This window comes from Vanacampus margaritifer, chromosome 16 (assembly GCF_051991255.1).
Source record: "Vanacampus margaritifer isolate UIUO_Vmar chromosome 16, RoL_Vmar_1.0, whole genome shotgun sequence".
NCBI lineage: Eukaryota > Metazoa > Chordata > Actinopteri > Syngnathiformes > Syngnathidae > Vanacampus > Vanacampus margaritifer.
In genome coordinates this window covers 2,136,554-2,162,826 of record NC_135447.1, presented here as the reverse complement: position 1 = coordinate 2,162,826, position 26,273 = coordinate 2,136,554, and the positions used below count along the sequence as shown (strand labels likewise).

General features: G+C 41.7%; 3 protein-coding genes and 1 long non-coding RNA gene across 7 annotated transcripts; 2 read left to right on the top strand and 2 right to left on the bottom strand.

The window, feature by feature from the left end:
• Window positions 1-1,540: 1,540 nt before the first annotated feature.
• Window positions 1,541-14,994, bottom strand: LOC144035887 (E3 ubiquitin-protein ligase CBL-like). Its single transcript, XM_077545957.1, has 15 exons — window positions 14,381-14,994; window positions 12,184-12,431; window positions 10,419-10,565; window positions 10,177-10,333; window positions 9,346-9,467; window positions 9,112-9,249; window positions 7,232-7,319; window positions 7,018-7,149; window positions 6,729-6,941; window positions 5,872-5,988; window positions 5,433-5,713; window positions 5,189-5,359; window positions 4,254-4,351; window positions 3,946-4,134; window positions 1,541-3,526 (listed from the first exon to the last, which is right to left on the bottom strand). The coding sequence occupies exons 1-15, from the start codon at window positions 14,522-14,524 to the stop codon at window positions 3,198-3,200; spliced, it is 2,574 nt and encodes an 857-aa protein (XP_077402083.1). The 5' UTR covers window positions 14,525-14,994; the 3' UTR covers window positions 1,541-3,197.
• Window positions 4,215-6,533, top strand: LOC144035890 (uncharacterized). Its single transcript, XR_013288526.1, has 2 exons — window positions 4,215-4,363; window positions 5,882-6,533. It is a non-coding gene; the product is annotated as an uncharacterized LOC144035890 (long non-coding RNA).
• A 680-nt stretch (window positions 14,995-15,674) lies between the features above and the next one.
• Window positions 15,675-17,514, bottom strand: alkbh4 (alkB homolog 4, lysine demthylase). 2 transcript variants are annotated; one of them, XM_077545962.1, is made up of 3 exons: window positions 17,357-17,514; window positions 16,543-16,731; window positions 15,675-16,466 (listed from the first exon to the last, which is right to left on the bottom strand). In XM_077545962.1, the coding sequence occupies exons 1-3, from the start codon at window positions 17,453-17,455 to the stop codon at window positions 15,945-15,947; spliced, it is 810 nt and encodes a 269-aa protein (XP_077402088.1). In that variant the 5' UTR covers window positions 17,456-17,514; the 3' UTR covers window positions 15,675-15,944. The 2 variants fall into 2 exon arrangements, with proteins under 2 accessions (XP_077402088.1, XP_077402089.1); XM_077545963.1 differs by having other exon boundaries at window positions 16,543-16,728.
• Window positions 16,370-26,049, top strand: lrwd1 (leucine-rich repeats and WD repeat domain containing 1). 3 transcript variants are annotated; one of them, XM_077545961.1, is made up of 17 exons: window positions 16,370-16,482; window positions 16,560-17,538; window positions 18,475-18,561; window positions 18,639-18,873; window positions 18,971-19,090; window positions 19,201-19,347; window positions 20,122-20,193; window positions 20,699-21,040; window positions 21,143-21,257; window positions 21,339-21,433; window positions 22,362-22,572; window positions 22,648-22,720; window positions 23,379-23,522; window positions 23,585-23,688; window positions 23,792-23,950; window positions 25,247-25,356; window positions 25,425-26,049. In XM_077545961.1, exons 3-17 carry the CDS (start codon window positions 18,482-18,484, stop codon window positions 25,569-25,571), a joined length of 2,154 nt encoding a protein of 717 aa, XP_077402087.1. In that variant the 5' UTR covers window positions 16,370-16,482; window positions 16,560-17,538; window positions 18,475-18,481; the 3' UTR covers window positions 25,572-26,049. The 3 variants fall into 3 exon arrangements, with proteins under 3 accessions (XP_077402087.1, XP_077402084.1, XP_077402086.1); XM_077545958.1 differs by having other exon boundaries at window positions 16,560-17,801; XM_077545960.1 differs by having other exon boundaries at window positions 16,560-17,801; window positions 18,454-18,561.
• The last annotated feature ends 224 nt before the right edge of the window (window positions 26,050-26,273 follow it).

The following is a 26,273-nucleotide window of genomic DNA, read 5'->3' as shown; positions in this document are numbered from 1 at the left end:
CGGATGGGTGGGTGGATGAACATGTTAATACACGCTTCTCCTAGCTACTCCTGAACGCATCATTCATTATGGCGTCGAGCAGCAGGTGTTTTGACAACGCCCAGGAAGAAATGACGGCGAAATGAAGTCGGCTGGGTACTGTTCCATATAGGTAATGTGGACAATTTATGACAAGTTAATTGGTGACGTTAAGGGACAATGAGTAGGTCGTATTTATACTGTATACAATTTTCACCCAATGCCTCCTAACAGCTTAATGCTAACATTTTTACATACAACTTTCCCTTAATTCCACCACTAGCTTAAGGCTAACTGTTGATGCTAATGTCTATTGAAAAGGCCATACGTAAAACTGTACATCAAACATAATACAGTACTACTTGTCAATATTATTAATTAAGCGTGTAAGTGTAAAATAATGGACAAAGTTATGCAGCTGTTGTAAAAAGGCTGCCAATGAAGGTCAAAATATTAAAACGTGTGTACACTTAAAATAGTTTTATGATGTCCATTCACTTGACATAATTTCCTGAAGAGGGGGCGTGAAATGAGAGCAGTTGGAACTTAACCAGCATCACGGAATGGATCGTGTTCACCATAAATAGTGAGGCTCATAATTGCCTGTACTCGCCTGGTTGTTTATTTTTAGTCGACTCGTAAGAACGTAGAGGCTAATGAACTCCCCCAACATTCTTTTCTCACTTCATTATTCTTGCTTCCAATTTTATTGGTTCGCTCTTTTTGTTTTCATACTCTGCAGCTGCAGCAGCTCCTGTAAAAGTCACTTTACAACCAACTTAATCAAGGAAGACAATACTGAAAACTTGGGGGTAGCACAATTAATAAATGAAAGCCAGATGTTTTGGTGTCAATAAGAGCGCCAGGAGGAAGTAAAGTAAATACCACGCTTTTTTTTCTTTCTTTTTTTAAATAACATAGGCGACTTGACAATACGCTTTCGCTACCTCACGAATTTACCAGGTGTCTCTGCTGCCCTCTTGTAGCAATATAGCGGGTTACACTGAACACGACTTTCCCGTTTTTGTTTACGACTGTCCTAACATACGACCTTCTATTATTTTTACTTTGACTTGTGTGTGTTAATCCTTAATTATGACTTTAGCACAGGCTGTTGAGGAGATTGTACGTACCCGAAATACGTACACATTTGTGTTACGTCACCATCGTATGAACGGAACTAGTCGTAAAATGGGGGCGCGATTCCACCAGTGACGCCGTAAGTGACGTCATAATGCACGGACCGCTACTGACCCCCACTTGATAAGTGATTGACAGATGCAGTCAAATTGAGTGGCATTTCAAAGTTAGTGAAGTGAAAATAAAATCATTGTTTAGATTTGAAAACAACAACAACATATACATCATTATATAACATAATATATAACTTAATACATTTTTATTTAAATAATAAGCTTTATATTTATTAATTTTGGCCCCAAAAAATCCATATGAATAGGAGTATGTCTAGAATATGCATAAAATTATACAAAAAATATATCAGCGATGAAGCACACACAACCAAGGTTTTAAAGAAAATACTGTTTAATTAAAAATCTTAATGGCTTGGGCATGAAAACATGGCAACACAATGAACGCCGAGGATATTAAAAAGACAATAAATAAATCATATTTACATGACGACGACAAAGCAGCGACAAATATTTTAGTAGGCGAGTTGTCAAGAAAAAAAGGCGAGTTAAAAGACTTTTTTTTTTTTTTTTTTTTTTAAGCGTACATCTATTTAAGCATCCATTTTAAACGAGACGTTTCCTGCCTTGTAAATGAAGCTTGTTGGAGCAGGCCAATCGAACAAGAGAGCGAGGAGTGGGTGTGTCTTTCTTTAAAGAGACAGGTGCGTCAAACACGGAGGATAAAGCGAGGAGCTTATCGTCAATCATGCAAGGTCCCTCGAGTGGAGCTCCGAAATAAAAATGTACCACCTTAAAAAGTCCTCCTTTAAGGCCTTAAACATGTGACATTTCATAACCTTATGTCAATGTGCTACGTAACATCAGTCCCAAGACAACAATTCTTTAGTACTAGCATTTAAAGTATTGGAGTGTTAATCTCTTTTCATATTAATACCATCTGTGACTACTGGAGGAAAAAAAGTCTTCCAAAATGGCGAGCAAACCTGCCAAAAGGCACATTTACAGAACGTGATCCATCAGAGTAAACCCGGCGCCTACGCTAAAACGCTCCTCGTCGGGACTGGAATGTGTTCGGGAGCGGGCATTTGTTATTTTGTTGGTGCTTTTTAGTCGGAAACGGTTCAAAGTTGCGAGAAACTTGAGGCGAGTGTGTAATGCCTGCACGGCTTAGCGCTTAAGCGTCAAACTCGTCACATAACTGAGTCGACGGGTGGAACTAGGGATGGGCAAACAGGACATAAAAATGCAGGTGATGCCATTTTTGCTGACTCAATGGGCTGCGTATCAAATAGAAATTAAAGAATGTTATGAAAGCATTGCTGCCTAACTGGGCTGAAGAAAAACTAGGATGCAAAAGTGAAGTCAATGCTATTGTTGGTGCCTAAACGGGCAGCGGAACAAACACAAAACAGGAAGTGAATGTGATATATCGTTGGTGCTTAATGGGCTAAAGAGAAAACTTTAAAAGGGGTTGTTATAAGTCATTGACATGCTATAGTTGTTGCGTAAGTGGGTTGCAGAAAAAATAGAAATGACGCAAAAGCCGATACTATTGTTGGCATCTAAATGGGCTGTGGAACAAATAGAAACCGGCAGTAAACATGAATGCGATGTCATTGCCACCTAATGGGCTGCGCAGCAAATAGAAAAGTAAAAGTGAACATGACACTTTTATTTCTGCCTGCCTAAATGGGCTGTGGAAACAAACATGCAAAAAAAAAAAAAATGCTACGATTTAGCTCCAACTGCCCATCCCTGTGTAGAACCATGGTCAACCTGTTTGTACGAAATCATTATTATTATTGTAACAAAACGTGGCCACGTAACAGTACGAACACAAGTGGCTAGCAGCTAGCGGCGGCGTTGGCGTCACATTTGAGTCGACATGGTCCCTTCGAGTGTTTACGGCGTACGCTTTAACGAACATTAGAAGGCTTTTGGGGGTTTTCCTAGGAGGATCAAGCATGAAACGGTTCTGAGGCGACCAATGGCACGGGGGGGGGGGGGGGGGGTGTCGCGACGGGACTATGTGGCGATGTGCGCGGCCGAGGGCACGGACACAAACTCTCGGAGGATGTTCTTGGCCGTCTCCAGGTTGTTCCTGGCGATCAACAGCGCCTTCTGGATGTCCTGGATGGAGTAGCCCTGAGACATCAGGCACTCAATTTCGCCGCTCAGCGCCACGCCGGCCGAGGGGGGCGGCGGAGGCGTGTGCGAGGAGGAGGGCCGGGGGGGCTGCTCCGGCGAGGCCGAGGGCAGCTCGCGGTTCAGCGGCCGAACCCGCCGGTCCGAGTTGGCGCGGCGCGGGAGGGGTTTGGGAGGGCGCTCGGGGTCCAGGCCAGCTGCGTACACACCTGCGGTGGAAAGAAAAACAAACAAAAAAGATTTCATCGTGCCAGCCTTCATTTAGCACGTAGAGGCTGCTGAGGGCCACGTTTAATATTGTTGCCGCCTAAACGTGATGTGATGCTATAGCTAGTGCCTAATTAGGCTGTGGGGAAAGGGTATTAAAACTGAAGGTGACGACAATATTGCTGCCTCAACGGGTTGCAGGACAAGTCAAAGTGAATAGTATCGCTGGTGGCTAAAAGGGTTGCAGATAAAAATACATGCAGGCTATAAAACTGAAGGTGATGCTATTAATCGCTACTAAACGGGCTGAAGAACAAATAGAAACGGGTAGTAAAACGCAACGTGATCATTGGCGCCTCAACAGGGTGTAGAATAATCAGAAACAGGAAGTGAATGCGATGCCGTTGATAGCGTCACGTACCGGCTTCTATGGCTCCGTCGATGCTCAGCGTACTGAAGGCTTTGGAGGGGCCATTGACGTCCGCCAGAACCCGCCTGGCAGGCGCCGGTGGGGCCATCGGGCGAGGGCAGTCGTATTCGTACGCGTCCTCGAAGGAGCCGTCCGTGGGCTTGGCCTGGTAGACCGCGGCGGAGGAGTGCGGAGGACGCTCTGAAACGCACACAAGAATGCAATAAAAATGTTGACTTGACTTCCTTTTTTACCGCAACAGAGAACGCCGGTGATGCTACGCGCTGGAGTGAGCGATGGCGTCGAGCGGGGGCCCGTACCGTGTTCGGCGGCGTCAGAGGATGCGGCCTGGGCCTGGATGTTGCACATGGCCTCGTACACCTGAGGGTCTGCCGAGTCCACGTCTACGCCGTCACCGCTGGAAGCACAGGTCAGCAACAAAATGTTTTTTTGGCACCATTTTACACCTTTGACATTATATTAGTATTAGGACTGGGGGGGAAAAAGGTCAACCAAGTCGTGAAATTATTAAAAATAAGTCGAGTGAAAATGTCTGCCTCGAAGCTCAGCCGGAACCATGTTTGTGCCGCCGTCCATGTTTCTACACGGACCTTTTTTGCAAACGCACGCAGTGCACAGGAAGTTGTTGAGCTAATTATAGCTAACAGGCAGCTCCACTTGTTTTACTTGTTGAAGCATCGTCATCTAAGTGACTTTTAAGACATTATCACATGTGTAATGTAGATATGATGATATATGTGTGAACTAAATGGTAGTTAGTATTTGCTTAGCTTAAATGGTAATCGCTAGCGCGCTAATGCTAATTGCGATTGTTAACCATTTAGCATTGGCTAATTTTGTTGGGTGTTTAATAATGCTCATGCACAAAAGATAATAAATAATTAGTAGTTATATCCACTCAATTCAAATCACGTTCAACCTTGGTGGATTAAAATAAATAAATAGATAAATAAAATACAAAAAATATAAATTTTATGGGGTCATGGGGCGATTAAGTGATGGAATAATCGGTTTTAAAAAGGTCCAACAGCGACAGCTCTAATTAGTATACTTTACATTCTAACAATATTGTGTTTTACTCCAAGGCCACCATGTGGCTAAAAGGTGTACTGCATAATAAATACAAAATATCAATTAAATTTCACTTCTTCTAGCCAAGGCTTTGGCGCCATCTTGTGGCTACAAAGACTGCTTTTTATATGCATATATGAACGTGGCGTCAAAGGACAATCACCTGAGGTCGTTGTGGTGGTTTGTCTGGCTGGGCGGCGGCGGCGGCACCAAGGATCCGGTGATAATCCACGGGGCGCCCGATGCCGGCAGGGAGGTGGGACTCATGTACTCGTTCTCCTCGCAGTCGGTGGGCAACTTCTCCCGGCTGGACACGGCCGACGTCGGCAGCGACCTGAACGGACGCAAATCCAAAACCTCAACGTTTGGCCTTGGTTACTACGGACAGGAAAAAAAGAGCGGCGTACCTGGCGGCCAGGCAGTAGATGGCGTTGGTGGCCGCCTGGGCTTTGCTTGCCTCGCCGCCGCCGCCGCTTTGAGGCGTGGCGGGCAGGGCGGCGGTGGGCGCCTTGCAGACGGGCCGCGGCACCATGTAGTTGGCGGCCCAGGCGGGGGTGTCGGGCAGGGGTCTCCTCTGGAGGCGGGAGTCGGGCGCCGCCAGGGAGGGGCGCTCCGGGGGTGGCGGCGGCGGGAGCTCTCGCAGCGCCGGGGGCAGCGGGAGGGGCTTGTCCCTGTGTGTGGCCCCCATCTGCTTGCGGCAACAACAAAAAAGGCTCTTTTTTAAATTTAAACCAGTTATGCGAGACTTCCAGACGGACGAATTCCAGGCAAAGCTAATGAGTGCTTGCAGCAGGCCAAATGTTATTCTTTCCTCGCGTGGAAACATTTAGGAGAGTTAAACGAGACCTTAACGCAGGCTCCTTGGACCAGCTGGCTGTGTGAGTTGGAGGGTCTCTGCTGAAGGAGGTCCAGCCGGGGCGGCACCGGAGGCAGCTGGGACACTGGAGATGCCGGGCGCTCCACCTACACACACATTTCATATCAAGTGGGATATGTGAGTGGTCGTATTGCGCTCCTCAGCTAAGAGCAAAAATACATGGCTCATTCACAAGAGTTTATAAATGCCTGTAGATGCCACAAGATGGCGTCAAAGTACTACTTTTGTCTCAATGAACTGTACTTCCATGCTTCAAGTGGGAACCCTAAGCCCAAGTAAGACGTTTTGTTGAATATTTTCCATCAAAAATTTGTTTAAACATTGATTCGGCTGCATATTGAATCGATAAGAGAATTGCATGCTGTAATCTCACTGATTCGATTATTATTATTATTTTTTAAACACCCCTGCTGTCGTTACTTGACCCAAACATCGTGGCAAAGCATTATTTTTGGCTAAATGAAGTGCTGCATCTTACTTCAACATAGTTCTTTGGCCACAAGGTGGCAGCAAATCACTACTTTTGTCTTAATGGAGCGCCTCAGCTTACCTCAACATAGTTCCTTAGCCCCAAAATGCCACAAGATGTTAACAAATCACTACTTTTGTCTAAATAAAGCTTCTCAACTTACTTCAAAATAGTTGCTTGGCTCCAAGATTGTGGCAAAGCACTACTTTTGCCTTATTGAAGCTCCTTGACTTACTTCAACAAAGTTTTTTTGGTGCCAAGAAGCCAATTTTATATATTTCTATTTGCATCTATCTGGTTTACAAATCAGCACTAAAGTTTGCCGCCCCCTTTTGTGCTAATGTGGACTGAAGGTACCTTGCTACAGGCCAGCCTGCTCATGACGAGGTTCTGGTCCTCCAGACGCTCGTCGTCGTCCTCGTCGTTGGCGGCCGCCTCGGCCCGGCCGGCTCCCCCCTGGAAGCCGGCAAAAGCCCCCCCGCTGGCTTTGGGGTGGAAGGGGTCCACCACGATGGGCTCGGTGCCCTTAATCTCACAGCGGCAGAAGGGGCAGCCCTGACCTTCTGAATCCTGACATCACACACACGCGACGCAACGTTTGTGGGTGGCGGATTGTTTTCAGGAGGCGGCTTGCGCCGTCTCTCACCTGCCAGGCGGTCAGACAGGAAGTGCACATGAGGTGTCGGCACGGCTCGATCTTGACGTCCTTGTCGTTCTCGGCGCAGATCTTGCACAGCTGGAACGTGGAGCCCATCTCGCAGTACAACTCGTACTGCTCCTACAAAACGCACAAAAGCGCACGTTGAGCACAGCCAGCGCCGTGCGTGCGCGTGCGAGTTGCGTTCAGGAGAGGCACCGACCTGGGTAACCTTGATGTGGTCTTGTGGGGAAGGTTCACACAGGCCTGTTAGGTCTGGGTTCTGTGCACGGCCATCTGGGAATAGGTAGCTGCAGAATACACACACCAACGCCAATCATTCCAAACGGCACTTTTAACACACAGCGCTGGCTTGACTTTCAAATGTAATTTCTAACTTGCCCCATTGAAATGAATGGAAATATGATTAATCCGTTACAGCCTTCCCAAAATCGGCAACAAAAATCATATTTCTTAAAGGGTTACTTGACTAATTTTCAGCAGTAACAAGTTAATATTTGCTCTAGAATTAATTTGATAACTTCATGTACAGTTAATACTTTTAAAAACACTTTTTGCCACTTGCTGGCAACTGAAAATGACATCACAGGTGCAGGGAGCTCAGGTCACAGCTCACCTGTTTTCTAGGTTTAGTCATGTGATGTTTGCAAACTGAGCCATGATTGGTCATTACGTGAGCCCTGAGCACACGTGATGCCATTTTCAGTCAAAAGATAACACGACAGTCTTGTACTTGACAAATACTGTACATACAAATATTGTGCTGCTCCTTCTGCTGTGCCTGCCTTGGCCACCAGGGGCAGTATAGTAGTTAGATAATACATACATGAAGAAGAAGAAGCGCAGATGCAGACTTTTGCTGTGTTAGAGGAAGGTGGGACAAATCCCACTTCATATCTCCCACTTCCGACCTCAAAGCATTCGAAGCAAATGTAAACAACAAAGATGGCCGATTATGATAAATTGTTTGTTGTTCTGGTTAACAGTCAGTCGAAATCACGTTGGGTTACATAGTTACTTTTTTTGAATAACTAAATCAATGTTGTAATAAATATTAAGATAAATATTTTTTATAATCGTGTAAATCATGTTTTAAAGTTGCTGTTTTTTTAATATCACACCAGAACCTGGCGCTGACGTCATCTGCTTGTAGGATGCAGTTTTCCCGTATAAAAGTGCACATAGTTGTGGCAATATCTGGCCTTTTTGGGATTCAGTGTAAAAAGGCTGATCAATGCAGGCTCTTGTTTTGGTACAGTCAAGCGACCTGTTAAAAAAAAAAAAAAAACGGAAAAATCCCCAGCTTTAGCAGCCGGTGTAAAAGGGGCCACTTGTTCTCCATACTTGCAGTTTACCGTCAACTCGCTTGTTTACAGATTTTGTGCCAAATAAGGTCAAATGGGAAACGCCAGCATTGGGCTAAAACTGCCAAAATTCAAAATAAATAAATAACTAAAAGTGAAAATAAAAACAGACATAAGAAATGTAATTCGAAAATTAAATAAATAAAAAATATATAAATGGAAATAAAAATGTGTGTAAATAAATACATTTGCAAATACATTTTTGCAGTTTTGGTCCTCCATAATTACCTGCCATTTGGTGTTGAACGCACGTGGTCCAATTTGATAGCCTGGCAGGCCACACCCACTTTCTTCAAGAAGGAAGTGGGTCTGGACAGGCGTCCATAGACAGCGATTCGGCACCGGCCAAATCAAATTCGTATATTTGCGTGACGTCATCTTGGTGAGCAACGTCACTCTTCAAGATTTTCCCGTAACAACGACACAAGTCATTCACTACTGTCTCTCTTTGGCTAGTAGCCATGTTGGATTTTTACCCCCTCTTCGCAAAGAAATTAATAAATAAAAAACTTAAACGAGTGCTTTTCTGACGTCATGTCCGCTTTTCGCTCATTCCACTGTCACTTAGCTCAGGTTTGCCCCGCCTTAGAAATGCGACCGCTGAGGCGGTTGACCAGACTCAAAGACCAAAGATTTCCAGGCTACCAATTTGATACCTTTTGACTTTGCACAATTACAACGACCCTGTCAAATCTGAGCTAAAAGCGGCCCGACTCACAATCCCTCTCTGTAGCCGTCGATGAGTGCTTGGAACAGAGGCTTGTTATGAGGGATGGTCTGCAGGATGTTGCCGTCCGCCGTCACGTAGCCGATGGCCCACTGGCCCAGCCGCGTGCAGCTCAGCCTGAAGATGTAGCTGAGGAAGAGGAAGCAACGGAATGCTGGTCACGTATGTCTGCTTCTTCAAATTTCAAGAGGAGCCTAAATTGCACACATATGGTCAAGTTCTCACCTGCCGGGCTTGTGGATGAACCTGTGCAGACGAGCCTTGACCTCGTCATAGGTCAGGAAGGCCATGTAGCCCGGGTGCGTGACCGCGAGACTATTCCAGTTCCTCAATAGAGATGACCACGGCTACACAAACATGTACATCAACAAAAAGAGGGGAAAAAATGAGGCAACATCAAGATGGACGCACACAACACTGTGGAGCATCCTTTCTGCCAGGCACCCGGAAATCGAATTGCCATTAAAGATGGCATCTCCACGTCACGCAAATCTTCTATGATATTGTCAACAAAATGTGCTACCCTGAAATTGAATCGAACGGAACTCTTGTGAATCGAAATTGAATCAATTGAGGAAATTAGAATCGATACTCAGCCCCAATTGACAGTTGAGTGAGGCCTAAACTAAGCGGACAAGGGCTTGATTTTTCATGATTTTTAAGCTTTAGTTTATACATAATTCAAACTTGGCAGGTTTGTCTCAAATTCAGAAATGTATTTTCACTTTACAGGGACTTTAATTTGTGAGGCGCCACTGTTTAGCACAGTCATTAGCTCTTTTAAAAAAAAATTTTTTAATACATCACCAAATCTAAAAAGCAAAATCTGAAGAAAAAAACCCAAGGCTGATTTATCTCTGTTGCAAAGTAAAAAAAAAAGAAATTAAGGACAAAGTACGGCATTGTAAAACAGTCCAATGTTCTGCCTGTCATATCTTTATTATAAATCAGTTATCCGCATTTTATTATGCCAAATATCGGTCAGGCCCCGCTGCAGGCAAGCCGAGCAAAACACTTGAAAGAGTTGGCCAGTACACAGTTGTCAAGCTGGCTGACCTGGAAGAGCCTGGTGAAGATGTCAAACTCAAAGACGGAGATGTAGTCGTTGCAGGTGAGGTCGATGGTGGACTTGAGCGCCATGGCCTCCAGGCCCGAGCTGATGGGGTGGAACTCGTGCAGCGCCTGGCGGAACGTCCTCCATGGCACAATGGTCCTGCGGCGGAAGACACGGACGGCCGCGGTCGGTCGCAGACGTGGCAAGGTGGACACGTGGCGCTTTTTGGGACGCAAAAACTCACTTGTCCCCGAAGGAGCGCCTCCAGAACTCGGCGGCGTCGGCTTTGGTGATGCGGAAGTTGTCGCCCTGGAACAGGCCGTTGGGGAAGATGGCTTTGAGCTCGGCGAGCATGTGACTGAAGATGAGTGACAGCTTGGTGAGGTTTCGCCTGAGGGGGAGGAAGACGGACACCGGCTTGATGACGTGTTGCCGACCCTCTCAAAACAAACCCAGGCTGGCATAGGACAATGATAGAAATCACATGACCTCGTGAGGAGGAAGGACAGACTTTCGCTCTGTAATCACTTTGAGGACAAAGAGGGAAGTGGATGTTTTAATCTTGAGATCGTAATCCTCGATGGGCCGCTCTTCTTGCCACTGCTCGCTACATTGCAACACTCATGGAAAAACCTGACATCACATATCGCTTTTTATGTTGCTTTAAAAAGGAACAGCGACTGTAATGGCAAGTTTGCTCTATATTATTCATTTGGTTGCTACGAACATAACTATGAGATTCATTTTTCAAAAATATTTTCCAGTTTAACACATTTTGTAGAAACTTTATCTGGACGTACGCCGCCATTGTTATTTACGTCGCATTCGATGCGTAGTGACCATTTTAGTCACTGAAAACTAACAAAAAACTAAAATAAAAATAAAAAATTTCGTTAACAAAATTAAAATAAAAACGAAAATTATTTTTAAAAAAAACTACTAACTATAATTATAGCAAGAATGTCCTTCGTTTTAGTCTTCGGTAATTAATTTAATGCATGAGCATTTAGGGATGATTTTAAATGAGATTTTAAGTATATTTATTTGGATATTGACCGGAATAAAGACGTTTGAAAGTGTGTCACACAGAAGTGATGTCATCTAGCAGCAGCCAATAGAAAAGCACCTAATGCTGATTTTTTTTAATATAACAAAAACAAAAACTAATACTGAAACTAACTAAAATTAAGCATTTTTGAAATAACTAAAACTAATACAAACTAACAGAACCACCCCGAAAACCAATTAAAACGAACTCAATTTAAAAAAACAAAACTCAAAACGAAATCAAAACTAAACTAAAATGAAAATTCCATAACTATAATAACCTTGGTAGTGACGTAGAATGGCGGCTGGCTCTCTGCCGAGCAATGTGAAACGCCTATAAAAGAAGCCTCGTAGCGTTCCTAAAGAAACAACATGCAATCGTGAGAGTCACCCTCCCTCACGCCGTGCGCTCGTCATTCACCAGACGCGTTCAAGAGTTTCGATCGTCCCTTTAAGAACGCTACGGAGACAGTATTTTTTTGAGAGGCAAAAAATGCCTCACATGCCACAAATAATTCAAAAGGATTATTTTGCCAGAGTACACTTTTTTTTTTTTTTTTTTTTTTACTCTTTGACACACTAATTAACTTTTGTAATACTATACAATGCTAACATGCCACTTTTGGAACAAATCAATTCAACTTCATTTCATCTATTTGCTATGGGAAAAAATACATTAAATCGTAACTGTTCAGAAAGTCATAACAAACTGTCAGCTGTGCGACAACTAGAACATGCAAACTAATATCTGACAAGAGTGTGCTTCAGGCACCTTATCTTTTTTTGTCTCTAGCTGCAATACTCATCCTTAATTTGCATGAGTCGCTTTTGGGTTCTATTTTACTTACTCCAAAATTGGTCAAAGGCTAACCTCGAAAAAAAGCTATTGTAGCAAATTGAGCAGAAATGTCAAAACACGTTGCACCATACAGTCGTTATTGTTAACAGATGTGAACACTCACCTGGGCTGCGAGTTCTCCTCGTACATCCTCTCCTTGGCCTCCTTGAACAGGCTCATGGTCTGCTTGGTCTTGTTGGTCAGGTTGTCCATGACCACGCGGAAGTACTCGTTCTCGCCCAGCATGTCCATGCGGCTCTCGTAGCGCGACAGGATGGTGCGCAGGTGCTGGTAGGTGTCGGGCAGCAGGTCCAGGATGTACGGCGGGCTGTTCTTCAGCGCCACCTTGGGGTTCTGGCACAAACGCACCACCTGGATGGACACACAGCAGCAGTTACGAGTGGCAGAGAACGTCACATTAAAAAACGGAGAATAAAAAGTCCGCTAGCTTAATGCTGTCTCACAATGCAAAACTTCACAGACGGGTTAACGGAACTAGCGGCACCGTTGCGGTAGTTCTAATCGTTTCAGCAACACGTGGACATACAATAACGATACTCTTCTTTGTGTATTAGATACGTTTCCATTATACTGCCCCCCCTAGTGGGCAAGGCACTGAAAACATGTTGCAGAAACTTCTTAATTTTTCACGTTAATTCCGTTCATATATGTTTGAACAACACCCTAGACTCAAGTGCTATTTTTCTATTAGAAACAGGTTGCAATAGATTTTTTTTTTTTATTCATAAGTCAAGCCATCATTGTACTGATTAGATTTCGCAGCAATTTGCGACTTAAATGAGCGGCTTGTTATAAAAGCTCCCTAATCCATCACATGCTTTCTTCATATGAATCATGATCTGCGCCATTTCAAAAGTAGGTCGTCTGCTCATTAAAAGTGTGGCCAAGACTTTCAACTAGTTTCGCCTTATTATATGGCCTAATGGGAAATAATGTAAATACCGTAGTTTTCGACGGTCACTAGCCTAAAACCTTCATTACCTCTACACGAGATGTTTAAAGCAGCATTTTCCAATAAAGTCAAAACTGCTCGCCATAGTTGCAACACTCAAAGCTTCTACACATATTTTCAGGACGCATCAGCAAATTATCATCTGCATCAGAAAGGCCTTTGTTCACAATTTTTTTTGTCATTGTGTTAAATTAAACTTTATAAATCAAAAGTAATCAGTACTCTACATTGGTGAGTACTCAGGGTTTCTGCAGGTATAAGCAAATATGATTTGATGCTTTTTAATGCAGTTTGTAATGCAACTTAAAACTAATTTAAAACCCATGTCGTACTATATAATAGGGCTGTCAGTCGATTACAATTTTTTGTGGACAAATATGGTTTCCAAATACAAATTTGGTTATATCTTTTAATTCATTGATAAAGTAATTTTATAGTAAGTAATTATAAAGTTATTTATTTGAAGTTAAAAAAATATACTTAAGTGTGTGAAATACTAAAGACTACTAAAGAGTGAAAAATTAAATCATAGATTACATTTGAGGTAATTGTCTGCCACTAGGTGTCATTAGTGTTTCATGTTGGACCTTGATGATTTTTTTTTTTTTTCAAATTCAGAGCAATTGGGATTTAGAACATGAAGCATAGAAGACTCCAGGCCATTTCGTTCATTGAAAATCATGACTAGTCACCACTCCTCACAAATATATATATTTGTATCACATCTATTACTGTTGAATTTTATTATAGTAACTCCTTTCTACAACAAATGTAAAATAAAGCATGAATGTCATTTTTACATTAATTGTATTTAAATGTTTAGTGACTTTAGACATTGTATTTAATGCTTTATCATGCGAGTTAGGGCCTTAAATTTCCCAAAATCAATTTAATGACTTATGTTTACGACTTATGACGTAATGTTTTGACCCACAGAAACCCTTGTACTCAAAGAATGGATACTCAGGCTTGTATCGGTCTGGGGGGGAAAAATGGGTATCAAACATCTCTGCTCACTGATCTTAACTTTAACTTGATTTGACGACAACTGTAGTGACAAAGGTTTGAGTCCACGTTTCTGTTTGACTTTGGAGGCACAGTTCTCCAAAAAGAAGATTTTTGGTTGATGGGGTTTGTTTACAACCTCATCAAAACAAATTTTTGCTGTAACCATGCAAGTTTTATTGAATTAAAACTAACGAGCAGTGGCAGACAATTTGGGAGATGATCGGGTTGAGTGGCTACATCACTAGTCTCATTTGAAAATCGCGAAGAGGGAAGTGACAGTTTGAATAAGCAGAGGCCAATGTTTAACCCCGACAAGAAACGATAGTTACTGGTTAATTACCTTATCCATGAGCTTCCAGCATTTCTCCACCATTTTCTTGTCCACCACGGCGGGCTGGTGGGGCTGCAGGGGCTGCTGGTGGGGCTGAAAGGCGTCCTTCATCAAGCCGATGAGACCCGCGCCCCTCCTCGGATTTCCGGCCATTAATTCGCTCGGTGACCGGGGGTGGAGGGGGTGAGCCCGCTTGACAGCCTAGGGATGAATCCTCAATCTTGACTGCCTTTTTCGACCCTATCGGTACCGCGAGGCTTAACCGGCAAGCTCGGGAGGGGGGGACAAAAAGAACACAAAGAAAGGGGAAAGAAAAAGGCGCAGTGTAAAACGATGTGATCGCGACGCTGCTAGCTCGCGAGCTACATTGGAGGGGGGAGAAAAAGGCTCTCCGCGTTCCGAACTCCACATAAACGCCGTCGTGACGCGCTGTCGGCCGCTTCACGACGACTTGGGCCGTCGAGTCGAAGCCGCCCCGCGGTGCCAGCCGAGCTAATAATAAACTGGCGTTGTGATAATCAGCCGCGCGGGGCGATCAACAAGCAGGTTGAGACCAGGAGCAGTTTGCAGCCGACGAGAAGTCAGCCAGCAAAGCCCGACCAGACGCGGATATCCGGCTGACACCTCCAAAATAAAAACGTGTCATATCACGTGTCTTTTTACTTCACGTTTTGCACACACAGAACTACTCGATTTACGAACTAGTTCCAGCGGCGTAAGGACTAACGACTTCCAATCTCTCCTATTTACGATCCAAAAACTGCAGCTGTTCTATCCTTTAAAAAAAAAAAAAATGTCACGTGGCAGAAGAGACGCTTTATGTTTATGTATGTATTGATATTCAAACATTATATTGTTAAAATCAACTTTTACATTTAAAAATATTGAGACATCAGTGCAAGACTTCAATAACAGGAAAAGCCACACTCAGTTACGCTGTACATCTGTTTTTCATTTATTTTATATATTTAGCCTTGAAGTGTTTTTATATGTAAATATTTTAATTATGTAATTTCAAGATAAAAACAACAAAATTACTCTTAAAAAATTACCTTGCTCCTGCATTAGACAGCTCTTAAGATGTGGCAAAATTACTCTAAGTGGAAGTGCAAATACTTAAAAAAAAAAAATCAACTTCTATAGTAAAAGTGAAAAGTAAACAACAATAATGCATATATGACGTATCGAGGTTATAAATTGTGCACTGTCAAATTTGTATGATTTCAAAGGAATCCATCAGAGACAAGCAGAAGCTACTGTATGAAAAGTTACATAAAAAGAACATAAGACATAAAACATGGAGCTGGTTGAAAAAACATTTTAAATGCAGAAGTCATAACAATGGTTGAACAAAGGTTTACTGTGAGGGTTTAACCACAAATTGCATTTTAATGAGCCAAACGTTGTTCTTTGGTTCCTTTATTTAAAAGAGATCTGCTCACCACGCAACGTGAATTTAACAAAGGAAACTACACTCGACTGTAGTTCCTCAAAAAAAACATGCCAGTGAAATGGTAAATCATTGTTGTAAATTCACAAAATTAGCAACAGAGTTGAATTTTAATAATATGATCTAAATAGGAGCTCCAGTGAAGCTGGCAGCAATATTGAGTAGCTGAGCTCCCAGCTCAGCGTGCCGCCCACCAGGTAGGAATTCGGCCGACAGTTCCCTGTACGTGCTGCAAACTCTGCGTTCCCGAACATCTTTCCGGAGAATGCTGTGCTTCCAACGATGTCGCGCCTCTCCGTACAACACCACTAAAGATCTGCGCGGTAGCGGCACGGCTACTTTCACTTCCCCTGAGAGTCCAAGCTGCGGGAGACCCTGCTCCAGCGACATGGTCAGCGTTGTGTCCGACAGCATGTTGACGGTGACCAGGCGCTCCCCCCACAGCCAGCTGTCGTCCAGGTGAGGGTCAATGGCGGAGCCTCGCTGTGGGTGGTAGTCCAGATTGCATTGCTCCACAGGCTGGAAGCCTGACAGACTTTCCTCTTCTTGCATTCGCAGCACTAGTTTTTTACTCAACGCAGGAAGTCCACTGAAATTGGCGGGACACACTTTCTTTTTCTTAAAGTTCACTTTTGGGCCAAAGTCCTGTAATAACATAATTGCAATTATTATTATTATTATCATTATCAGATCAGGTATGTTTGACACCATCTGACTGTACCTGTTTCTTTCGACCAGATTGGGACAGATTCCAGACATTCTTGTCCATGCTGCCGATTAGCTCCTTTTCCTCCTCCTCAGATAGGAAGTCTTCCCACAGGAACACTCCGGGAAAGGGAAATGATGCCGGTTGGCCATCTTTGCGAAAGGCGAGCTTTGTCTCGTCGCTGTACAAGAAAAGATGCACGACCTACATCGACATAGAAATAATTGATATGCTGGAATTTGTATTCATTATAATTGTAATATAAAACTTAGCTAATGTTATTTATTTGACTTATACAGCTACATCAAGAAAACAGGACCATTTTGACTGTTTCTGTGTTTTGGTAGTTATGTTGTCAGTAATTCATAAAACAAAAATCTTCATTTTACTCAAACAAAATCAGATAAACTGGTTATTTTTGCAGTAATCGCTTAATTTTTCTAGAGCTGTGTAAGAAATGTTTTCGGTTCTTGTTAGCGTTTTTGCAGTTTTAGTTCTCATTTTTGTGTTCTTTATTTTTGATTAGAATCCCAAATCAATAAAAACATACAAAATGTTAGTGAAATTTAGCTATAAAGTGAAATTTTAGGACGATCGTTAAATACGTTATACCCACGAACCGTAACACTTACGTGTTTTTAAACAAATAATGTACATTAATACTAGTCAATAATTATTTTACGCAGCTATATTTGTAATACAGACAAAGTGCAATGTACGATGTCATCCAGATTGTTCCGCGAGGGCACCCGTAGCTAGTAATCTATGACTAAATATTTCGCACGAAACTCCAAAAATACGATGACAATCCACGACAACAACAATTTACCTTCTCGTCGGGAAAGTAACTCTCTTTTAACTTCTCACACAGAAGACAGCGCCTGATACCTTTGCAAGCACAAGAAGCAACACGACCCGGAACCATCATCGTGCCTGCATCTTCTTCTATTGAACGCTAGATACGCGTCGTCTCAAACAGAGATCACTACTGCCATCTAACGAGTAGTTTAGGTTGGATAAATGTCGCTATATATATTTTTTTAAATGAATACGCAAAATTGACAAACTGTTTACGGTGCATATTTCACTTAATAACAATATATTTAATATTACATTTAAGATGCTTAAAAGGCCAATTTCGTTATTTAGATTAGCTGTAAGACAATAAAGTATTTAACAAAAAAAAAGTACTTTCACTTAACCCACGCCCACCGGAAGTACGTCGATCGTACCCCGGGAAAGTTTCAGTTGCGCTGTGGGGTCTGTGAGTCGCTGTAAGTTCATTTTAAGGCTTATATTTCATAGTTTTTTAATTCTCAACACAAATTTAGGGAGAATGGGACTCCTCTCGAATTAGACGAATTATAAATACGAATAATTAGAACCTAAAATGCTCAAGGGAAGCTCATCCTACCGTGTACTGTAATGTCCCGTGGTAGCAAAATGTCTAGTTTTCCTACCGTGTACTGTAATGTCCCGTGGTAGCAAAATGGCTAGTTTTCTATATAAGGTTCTATTTTTAGGCAAATGTAGAGTGTAAGCGAAAACGGATTGCTCTTGTATCACTAGGATCACTTCGAACTGTGTGCGTGTTGGCATGGAAGAGACTAAACAAAGCTAAAAAATAAAATAAAAATGAGCCCCCACACCCCAAATGAGAAAATAGCTGTTTTATTCAGGTTTTATTTTTTATATGAAGGTTTTTATAAATTTTTTAAAATATATTTTGTAAATCATTAAGAGGGTCAGAGATAGAAGTGTTTAACTGAACACACAGAACAAAAGATAACACATCGATCTCTTTAACTTTTGATCTCATTCTGGGTGGGTCAAATTGGCTGTAGTATTTGGGTGTGGTTATGGCTCGTTCATCATGCCACCAACCAGGAGACTCTTCTTTGTTCAATTTGACCTCGTCTTTTAAAGGTTTCCATGCTTTTTCTTCAGAGAAACAATGGCGACGATAACAGAGACGATTCTACTGGAGAAAGGCTCTCCAAAAACTACAAAACTGGAAGAGATCAAGACACTAAAGTAAGCATGTTATATGATTTATTTACAGCCCTTCCCCTGCATTTCCCACCGAAACTAAATTTCAAGCTTCTTCGTAGTCTCTCCAAACTCAGACTGAAGTGTTCAGACTTGCCGGCCAATCTGCTGTCCCGTCTTCGGTCCCTGGAGCGATGGGATCTGTCCGGAAACGTACTGCAAGAGTTGCCCAAAAACTTGGAGCTGCCTGAGCTGCGCTTCTTGGACCTCAGTGACAACCAGATGGAGGACATCACTTCTATGGCGTCTCTGTCCAGCCTGGAGGAGGTCAAAATGGAGGACAACATTTATATTACTGTAAGGGGAAACAAAGTTGTGTTGGAAGGAATATAATTTCATACTTTACTCACTATTATGACACTTTCTATCATTCTAGTAATGTTTTCTTCCGCAGGTGAGTGACAATTACAAGCTAATGACATTACTTCCCAAATTGCGGAGTTACAATGGCAAAGACATCACCAGCAACGCCAACCACTTGCGCTTCGTGTTCACGGAGAACCTGAGGGCCAGGGTACGGGCTTATTGATTGATGGTTTGGTTTGGTTTGGTTTGGTTTGGTTTGGTTTGGTTTATTGACTTGGCTTGTTGACTCAACAAGTTCACTGACAAGCTTTCTCTTAGATCATTGCCCTGTGGGAGAGAAGCTACAGCCTCCCAGATTCTGCCACAGTGGACAAAATGGCTGGTCTGGAGGAGGACTTTGTTAACGCGGCACAGAAGCAGGTGAAATATGGACCCAGTTCGGTCAGCAACTTCACAAAATGGAAGGTAATGGCAAATATTGGATGCTAATTTTTTCCATTTGCACTGTGCTTCCCCCATAACACAACGTCTGATGCATATTGTTATTATTATACAAATGTCTAATGGCTAATTTGGCCCACATTGGACATTTTCACTTTGGAGTTTAGTCACTTTTGTTGCTAGCAGTTTTAGATGTGTGCTGAGGTATATTGAGGGGAGTCAAATAATTTGTAATTACTTTGACAATGTGATGAATACGCAATGCCACCTTGTGGTTGCGTTGTGCTATGAAGAAAATGCAATTTCTGAAGACAGACGTAGACAAACAAAAATTCTGTAGACTGCATGACGAAGAATTTGGGACTTTGCAAAAGGACAAAAACTTAACTTTAGGGTAGTGAATTTGTTAAATTTCTCCATTTAGTGCTGATTCAATCATTTACTTTTTAGATTCATCTGAGGCTGTTTGAAAAAAAAATAACTTAAAGAAAATACCGAGTTATGGGGAGGAATGAAAAGAATAGTAAGGCAAATGTTCTGCAATTTGTATTCTCAGAATTCTGTAATTGAGTCCTGTGCTATATACCAACTAGTCACCAGAGGGCGCACTAGTACTTGTGCATAGTTTCATGATCTGCCTTGGTGGGATTTTACAGCTGTGCCATGAAAACATGCTAAAAGTAGTAGTAGTGAAGGGTGCCTAAATAATTGATTCATTAACAACTTTTGGCATCTCTCCTCCAGGCAGCAACTGTAACTTCACGTTTTTTTTGTTTTGTTTTGCCATTTGTCTGTTAGGTTGAAATCCTGGCCAGGGAGTATTTGCACTCCCTCACGGAACCAAAGGAGGATGTGTCAGACAAAAGCAATGTAAGGCAAACTACAGTGATCACTACATTTTGGGGGTATTAAGTCATTCACTGCCATTGACGGCTATAGACGTCAAAAATTAATTTGAACTATTTCTATTAGTTAAACATTTTTTTTCACTTTTGTTAACAAGAGTATGAAAACCTAGAAGAAAATTATTGTACATTTAGAACATATATAAAATTTGTGATTAATCGTGAGTTAACTATTGAAGTCATGCGATTAATTACAATTTAAAAAAAAATTAATCGCCTGACGCCCCTAATTTTTTATAATCTTTTCTTTAAAAAAAAAAAAAAAAAAAATTAAGGCTAGGTATTCTTACTCTTGTTAACAAAAGTGGAAAAAATGTTAAACTAATATGCATAATTAAAATGAATTTTTGACGTTCATAGCCGTCAATGGCAGTGAATGAGTTAGTAGAAACTAGTTAGCACAGCAGTGAGTGAATCTGTCGCAACTCAAATATCAGCCTTGTCATTCATGCTGCGTGCTTATCATCCAGGAGGTCGTGACCCCCATGAAAAGGAAACAAACTCTGGCGTTGACAAACAGCGACTTGCGACTGACTCCTCGTAAAAAGACGCGAGCCGACCCCGCCGCGTCCCCCTCAGCCGAAGACAACCCCGGCAAATTGAGGCTCCGTCCGAAAAGACGGACCACCGACGCGGTTCCCGTCAGCCCCGTCACGAAGGCTCACTTTCCCATGACGCCTACACGAGCCTCTGCCAAGAAAGACGCCCCCGGCAAGCACTCGACACCGCAGAGAATTGCGGCGGCAAACGGAGCGATGAGTGGACCGAAGGAGGCGACAAGTGATGACGTGATGAAGAGCATCGAGACGCAGGTAGTCAAGCACAAGAATCACTTGTGTGTGTTTTGGGCTTTTTTTTTCAGTTTCAATGACTGTCAATTTGCTCAATGGTGGCCCATGTCGACTGTCGCGCAGGCCCTGCGTCTGCAGCCTCTTCACGTCCTGCAGTGTCACAGCAAGCAGGACAACTCCGAAGACTTGTCCACTCAGCTTTGGGCTTGTGCCTTCCAGCCTCAGCCCGACTGCTCCGGTACTTATTTGGACTCTCACTTGTCATTTCATTGCGGCGATGACAATATCGTGCGTGTGTTTTTTTTTTTTTTTTGCACAGAAAGTCGCGTGGTTGCGACTTGCGGCGGAGACTCTCTCTGCGTGATCGACTGTGAGACCGGCATGGTGATGAAGAAGTATAAAGTGACGGGAGAGGTTTGTCTTCTTCCAATCCATCTTAATTAGTCTTTAATTACCTCAGGACAAGGAGGAGTTTTCTATTTATTTTTTGCTCAATTTCCAGGCTGCAGTTTAAAAAAATGATAGAATAATATAACTGCAATATATATTATATATATATATATATATATATATAATAGAAATAAAAAAATAAAATGTATAAATTCATTCCACTGCCCATCAAAAATCCAGCAATTTTTTGTGTGTGAAAAGAATAAAATCATTTCAATAATTTTGTAAAATTGCTTGTTTCACATTCAGCAATGTCCAACAAAAGCATCTACTGTTAGTGATTTTCCCTTCATTTTAAAAAATATATTAAAATGTAGTATAAATATATTTTTTAACTAAAATATTTGTAATAGCTGTTCACTTATATAATTTTTTTTGTATTCATGTATTTTTTTCTAAAAGACTGAGCCATTTGTACCCAAAAAATATTAAAATAATTGTATAAAATATTATTTATTAATGCATTTATTTATTTTTGCTCATGTTACTATCCAACGAAAAGCATGTGGTGCCAATTTTCTTTGTTATCACTTTTTTTCGTTCAACATTTTGTTAATTATAACTATAATTATAAATATAAACTAACAATTTGGACAAACAGACATGGATTTCAACAATATATGAAAATTTATAGAAATTGTATTTGGTTTTATTCAAATTTGTGTCAATGATATAGTCACAATCTAAATCTGCCATGTCATGTAAAGGTCAGACTGGATCCAATCCAGATCAAATAATGAAATTCAACAAGGAATGTGTTCTGTTTGTAATTCCTACGTAGCAATTCTGAAAACAAACCGCCGAATCACTTGAATGAAAATGTACTTAATCTGCTCCAACCTACAGAAATACTCCTAATGTATATGACTATAAAGTTTATTTGTCATCACAGGAGTTCTTCTCTCTCTCCTGGTCCACGGTGCTAATGTCCCGGGGGGGCGGAGCCTCAGCACAGCCCTGCAGCATCCTGGCGGCGGGCGGAAAGCGAGGCCTGGTCAAGCTGATCCACCCCCGCTGCAACCTTGCCTACGGCGAGTTCCGGGCCAGCCGCAAGGCGCTGTCGGTCCTGCGCTTCAGCCACCGCCAGGGCAACTTCCTCTTTAGTAAGCCGTCGTCGTCGCCGCAAGAATATGAAAAGAAGCAGGTTTAATGGGCAGCTCTTCTCTTTTGTCTTGTAGCGGGCTGTTACGACAACAAGATCGTGCTGTGGGACATCGGCGGGCTGGACAGCAAGTACAACCATAAAGTTGTGTGAGTCACCTTTTTTTTTTTTTTTTTTTTTTTAGATCTTTATTTTCCCAAAATGTCTGATTACTTTTTATTATTATAAAAAAAAAAAAATATATATATATATATATATTATTATTTTTTATTTTTTTTTAAAAAGAGAGAAAATGGTAATCATACAGGACAGACTGATTATGCGTGAGCAAAATCTTCTTACTAATATGAAATAGATATTTAAAAATATTATTTGTATGCTGTACTTTTACATTACATTGCATCAACAGCAGAAACAAAGCATATAAACAGTTGCTCAAATTGAGAGTCTTTAGTTTAAAGATAATTTTAAATGAAAGATGACGATTAGCAATACATGATTAATCAAATCATTCGACGACAAAAAGGTTTAACAAATGATGAGAAAGCACACACGTAATTAGCACATTCTAACCTGTATCATCCGATTATATGGCGCCCATGTCACTCACCAGGCCTGGCCCTGCCTTTTAAAGCCATACACACTCAAAGTCACATACACTACATTTAAGTGAGGATGGCAAATCTAAATGGACAAATAGAATCCTCGCACCTCACGTGCTACTTTTAAGATGATCCATGGATGGGATATATTGTTTTTATGAAGTCATGTGTTGAGCAGATCTTTTGTCGTACGTGTGGCCTGCAGGCAGTTGCTGGCGTTAGAGTGCAGCTCCACCCCGCTGCACATCTGCTTGCCGCCCAGCAGGCCCGACGCGCAGCTCCTGGCGGCGTGCGAGGACGGCTTGCACTGCTACAACACGCAGCTGGCGCCCAACAGCGCCACCAAAAGGTTAGTTTGGAAACTTTGAGGGCTCAGTCCAAGCATCACGAGCGCCGACTCTGCTTCCGAAGGTCGAAAGAAGCGGAGGTCACCTTCCCCGTTTACGAGAAGGAAGACAAGGACCTCGACTACCACACCGTGGACGGCCTCAGTTTCCTCACTGATGACATCATTGGTAAGCGGACGCTGATTAGCCAAATTGGATCTTATCAGTGTGAATGCCTGTTATTGATCATGCTAATGAGCTAACGTCGTCGTCGTTGTGATGATGTTGTCAGCCTCCAAGAACTTCATGCACGACTGCATCTATTTGTGGAGCTGGAGCCGGACGCGATCTCAGCGGCCCAACAAGAACGGCTGCGTGCGCGCCGCCGTGCTGGCCGAGTTGCGCTGGGCCTGCACGGAGATTCCTTACCTGGCGCTCAACACCTGTCCCGGTAAGCGCCACAGCCCTTTATAAACACGGTTGAGTTGAGTAGAAACTCAAAACATTTATGTATAAAAATCTGATATTGTTAACTGTAATATGGACATTTTGAAGAATATCAGCATTGGCCTTTTTTTAAAATGTGACGGCGGATAAAAGGTAAATCTAAAACCATTGTAAACTCGGGGAACAATTTTTTTAAATTTTCAGTTGAGTTTATGAGAGATGCTGCTGACCCTGGAAACCTTTTGTTTTTGTTCGACATTATTAACTCATTCACTGCCATTGACGGCTTTAGAGGTCAAAAATTCATTTTTAACTATTTCTGTTAGTTTAACTTTTTTTCCACTTTTAACAAGAGCATGAAAACCTAGAAAAAATATGTTATCGTACATTTAGAACAGACATAAAATTTGTGATTAATCGTGAGTTAACTATTGAAGTAATGTGATTAATCAAAATAAAAAAATTGTATCGCCTGACGACCTAATTTATAATAATCTTTTTTAAAATAATATTTTTTCAAAAACCTAATTTTTAATAATCTTTTCTTTTTGTTTTTAAAATAATATTTTTTCAAAGAAAAGATTAATAAAAATAGGGCATCAGGTAATTAATTGCATGACATCAATAGTTACTGTAACTCATGATTAATCACAAATTTTATATCTGGTCTAAATGTACAATATTTTTTTCATACTCTAGTTAACAAAAGTGGAAAAAAATATTAAACTAATAGAAATAGTTAAAATAAATTTTTGACGTCGACAGCCGTCAATGGCAGTGAATGAGTTAAAATAAAGAAATCTGAAAGTTTAAGATTTCAGGTAGTTTTAAATTTTGGTATTGGCTACGATAACAAAAAAAACCTTTTTGAAAAGTCTGAAAAATTATGCTTTAAGACATTACAATATTTAATTTTTTTTGACATAAATATTTTTTTACTCAAAATGAGTATCGGCTTCAAATATTGGTTATTGGCCTATCTCTGTGACTTTATTGCTTCTGTTGATTAATAATACACGACAAGAGGACCTTGAAAAAAAAAAGGCATATTACATTGCAATGTTGAGGAAAAAAAGTAATTGGATTATTTTCAAAATGTTGAAGCCCTACTGTTTATGCAATGAAGCGCTGTCTTCACGTTCGTGATTGTCGTGGCAACACTTTGGTTGCTATTCATTACCCTCAAAACCAGTTTACATGTTGACTTATTACAATTAGCCGACTAACCACGAGTTCATACAAATGAGTGGTAATGCATAATGTATTACATTGTCAAGGTCACTTTTCTGTCTCCCCTTAGCCCGCTCGTACGTCGTGTGTGGTGACAACAAAGGCAAGTTGTGGACGTACCACGTCACAAACCTGCAGAAGGACACCTCCCAGACCCGGAAGCCCATCGAGCCCACGGAGGTAAGCAAATGAAACGCCGTCACGGGTTCCACGTACCCGTGAGTTAACATGTCGCTGGTTCCGCTCAGGTGCTCGAGTGGCCCGCCCCCGTCCGCAAAGGTCACGGCCAGGTGGAAGGCCCGTCTATCAATAGTGTGGCCGTGGACCCCAACCTGCAGTACCTGGTGGCCCTCAGCGACAAGAACATGGTGATGGTGTGGAAGAGTGCACCGTGAGCAATTGAATACAAACTATGAATACCATTTGAAGTGTCCAGTGTGAGTTGACACTGGTGAGAGTACACAATGTTCTTTGGGTTCATTTCCAAAAATGAAAGAGGTATAGTGGTGGCATAACGCGGCGCTACAACAGTATGCAAACGCGCATATTACCTCAGCAAGCAATCATACATTTAACTCATCTTTTTCCCTACTTGTTTTTCTCGTAATTTGACTACGAGATCCTTTTTGTCATAGTTTTGTACATTGTACAATGTTCCTGAGAAAATGTTTTGGAATTTAGTCTCTACTTTTACCAAAACGATGTGTTGTCAGCCTAAAATGTGAGTAAGTAGGCTACTGTGCTTCTATGTCATTTTATTAAAATGACCTGACATTTTCATACATGTGTTTTGGATGCAATATTTTTGGTTTAGTTAACAGTTCAAAGAGCTGGAAACTACAACCACAATAATAAACATTCCTGTTGAATGAATGCAAGTTTTTTTTTTTCCATGGGTGTGGTGGGTGCACAACAAAAAACACCAAAACTGTAAATAGCTAATGTACGCGTAAAGTAAGTCAAGTGCGAAATGTTTAATTTGTATATATATGTATATATATATTTTTAATCCTTTTATTGAAATGTTTATAATATCTGCTGCTGAGTGTCGAAAATACTGTACTGGGAAATGTTTACCAGCTCCTCGTCTTCCTTTT

Excerpts from the sequence above, each read along its gene's own strand:
- LOC144035887 (XM_077545957.1), bottom strand. The coding sequence starts at position 14,524 with ATGGCCGGAAATCCGAGGAGGGGCGCGGGTCTCATCGGCTTGATGAAG. Across the intron at positions 7,320-9,111 it reads GACGGCTACAGAGAGGGATT|CTACCTATTCCCAGATGGCC; the intron begins GTGAGTCGGGCC and ends TGTATTCTGCAG. Across the intron at positions 5,989-6,728 it reads GCAGGCTGGCCTGTAGCAAG|GTGGAGCGCCCGGCATCTCC; the intron begins GTACCTTCAGTC and ends ATGTGTGTGTAG.
- alkbh4 (XM_077545962.1), bottom strand. The coding sequence starts at position 17,455 with ATGATGGTTCCGGGTCGTGTTGCTTCTTGTGCTTGCAAAGGTATCAGG. Across the intron at positions 16,732-17,356 it reads GTTACTTTCCCGACGAGAAG|GTCGTGCATCTTTTCTTGTA; the intron begins GTAAATTGTTGT and ends ATGTCGATGTAG. Across the intron at positions 16,467-16,542 it reads AATCTGGTCGAAAGAAACAG|GACTTTGGCCCAAAAGTGAA; the intron begins GTACAGTCAGAT and ends ATGTTATTACAG.
- lrwd1 (XM_077545961.1), top strand. The coding sequence starts at position 18,482 with ATGGCGACGATAACAGAGACGATTCTACTGGAGAAAGGCTCTCCAAAA. Across the intron at positions 23,689-23,791 it reads CCTCACTGATGACATCATTG|CCTCCAAGAACTTCATGCAC; the intron begins GTAAGCGGACGC and ends TGATGTTGTCAG. Across the intron at positions 25,357-25,424 it reads AGCCCATCGAGCCCACGGAG|GTGCTCGAGTGGCCCGCCCC; the intron begins GTAAGCAAATGA and ends GGTTCCGCTCAG.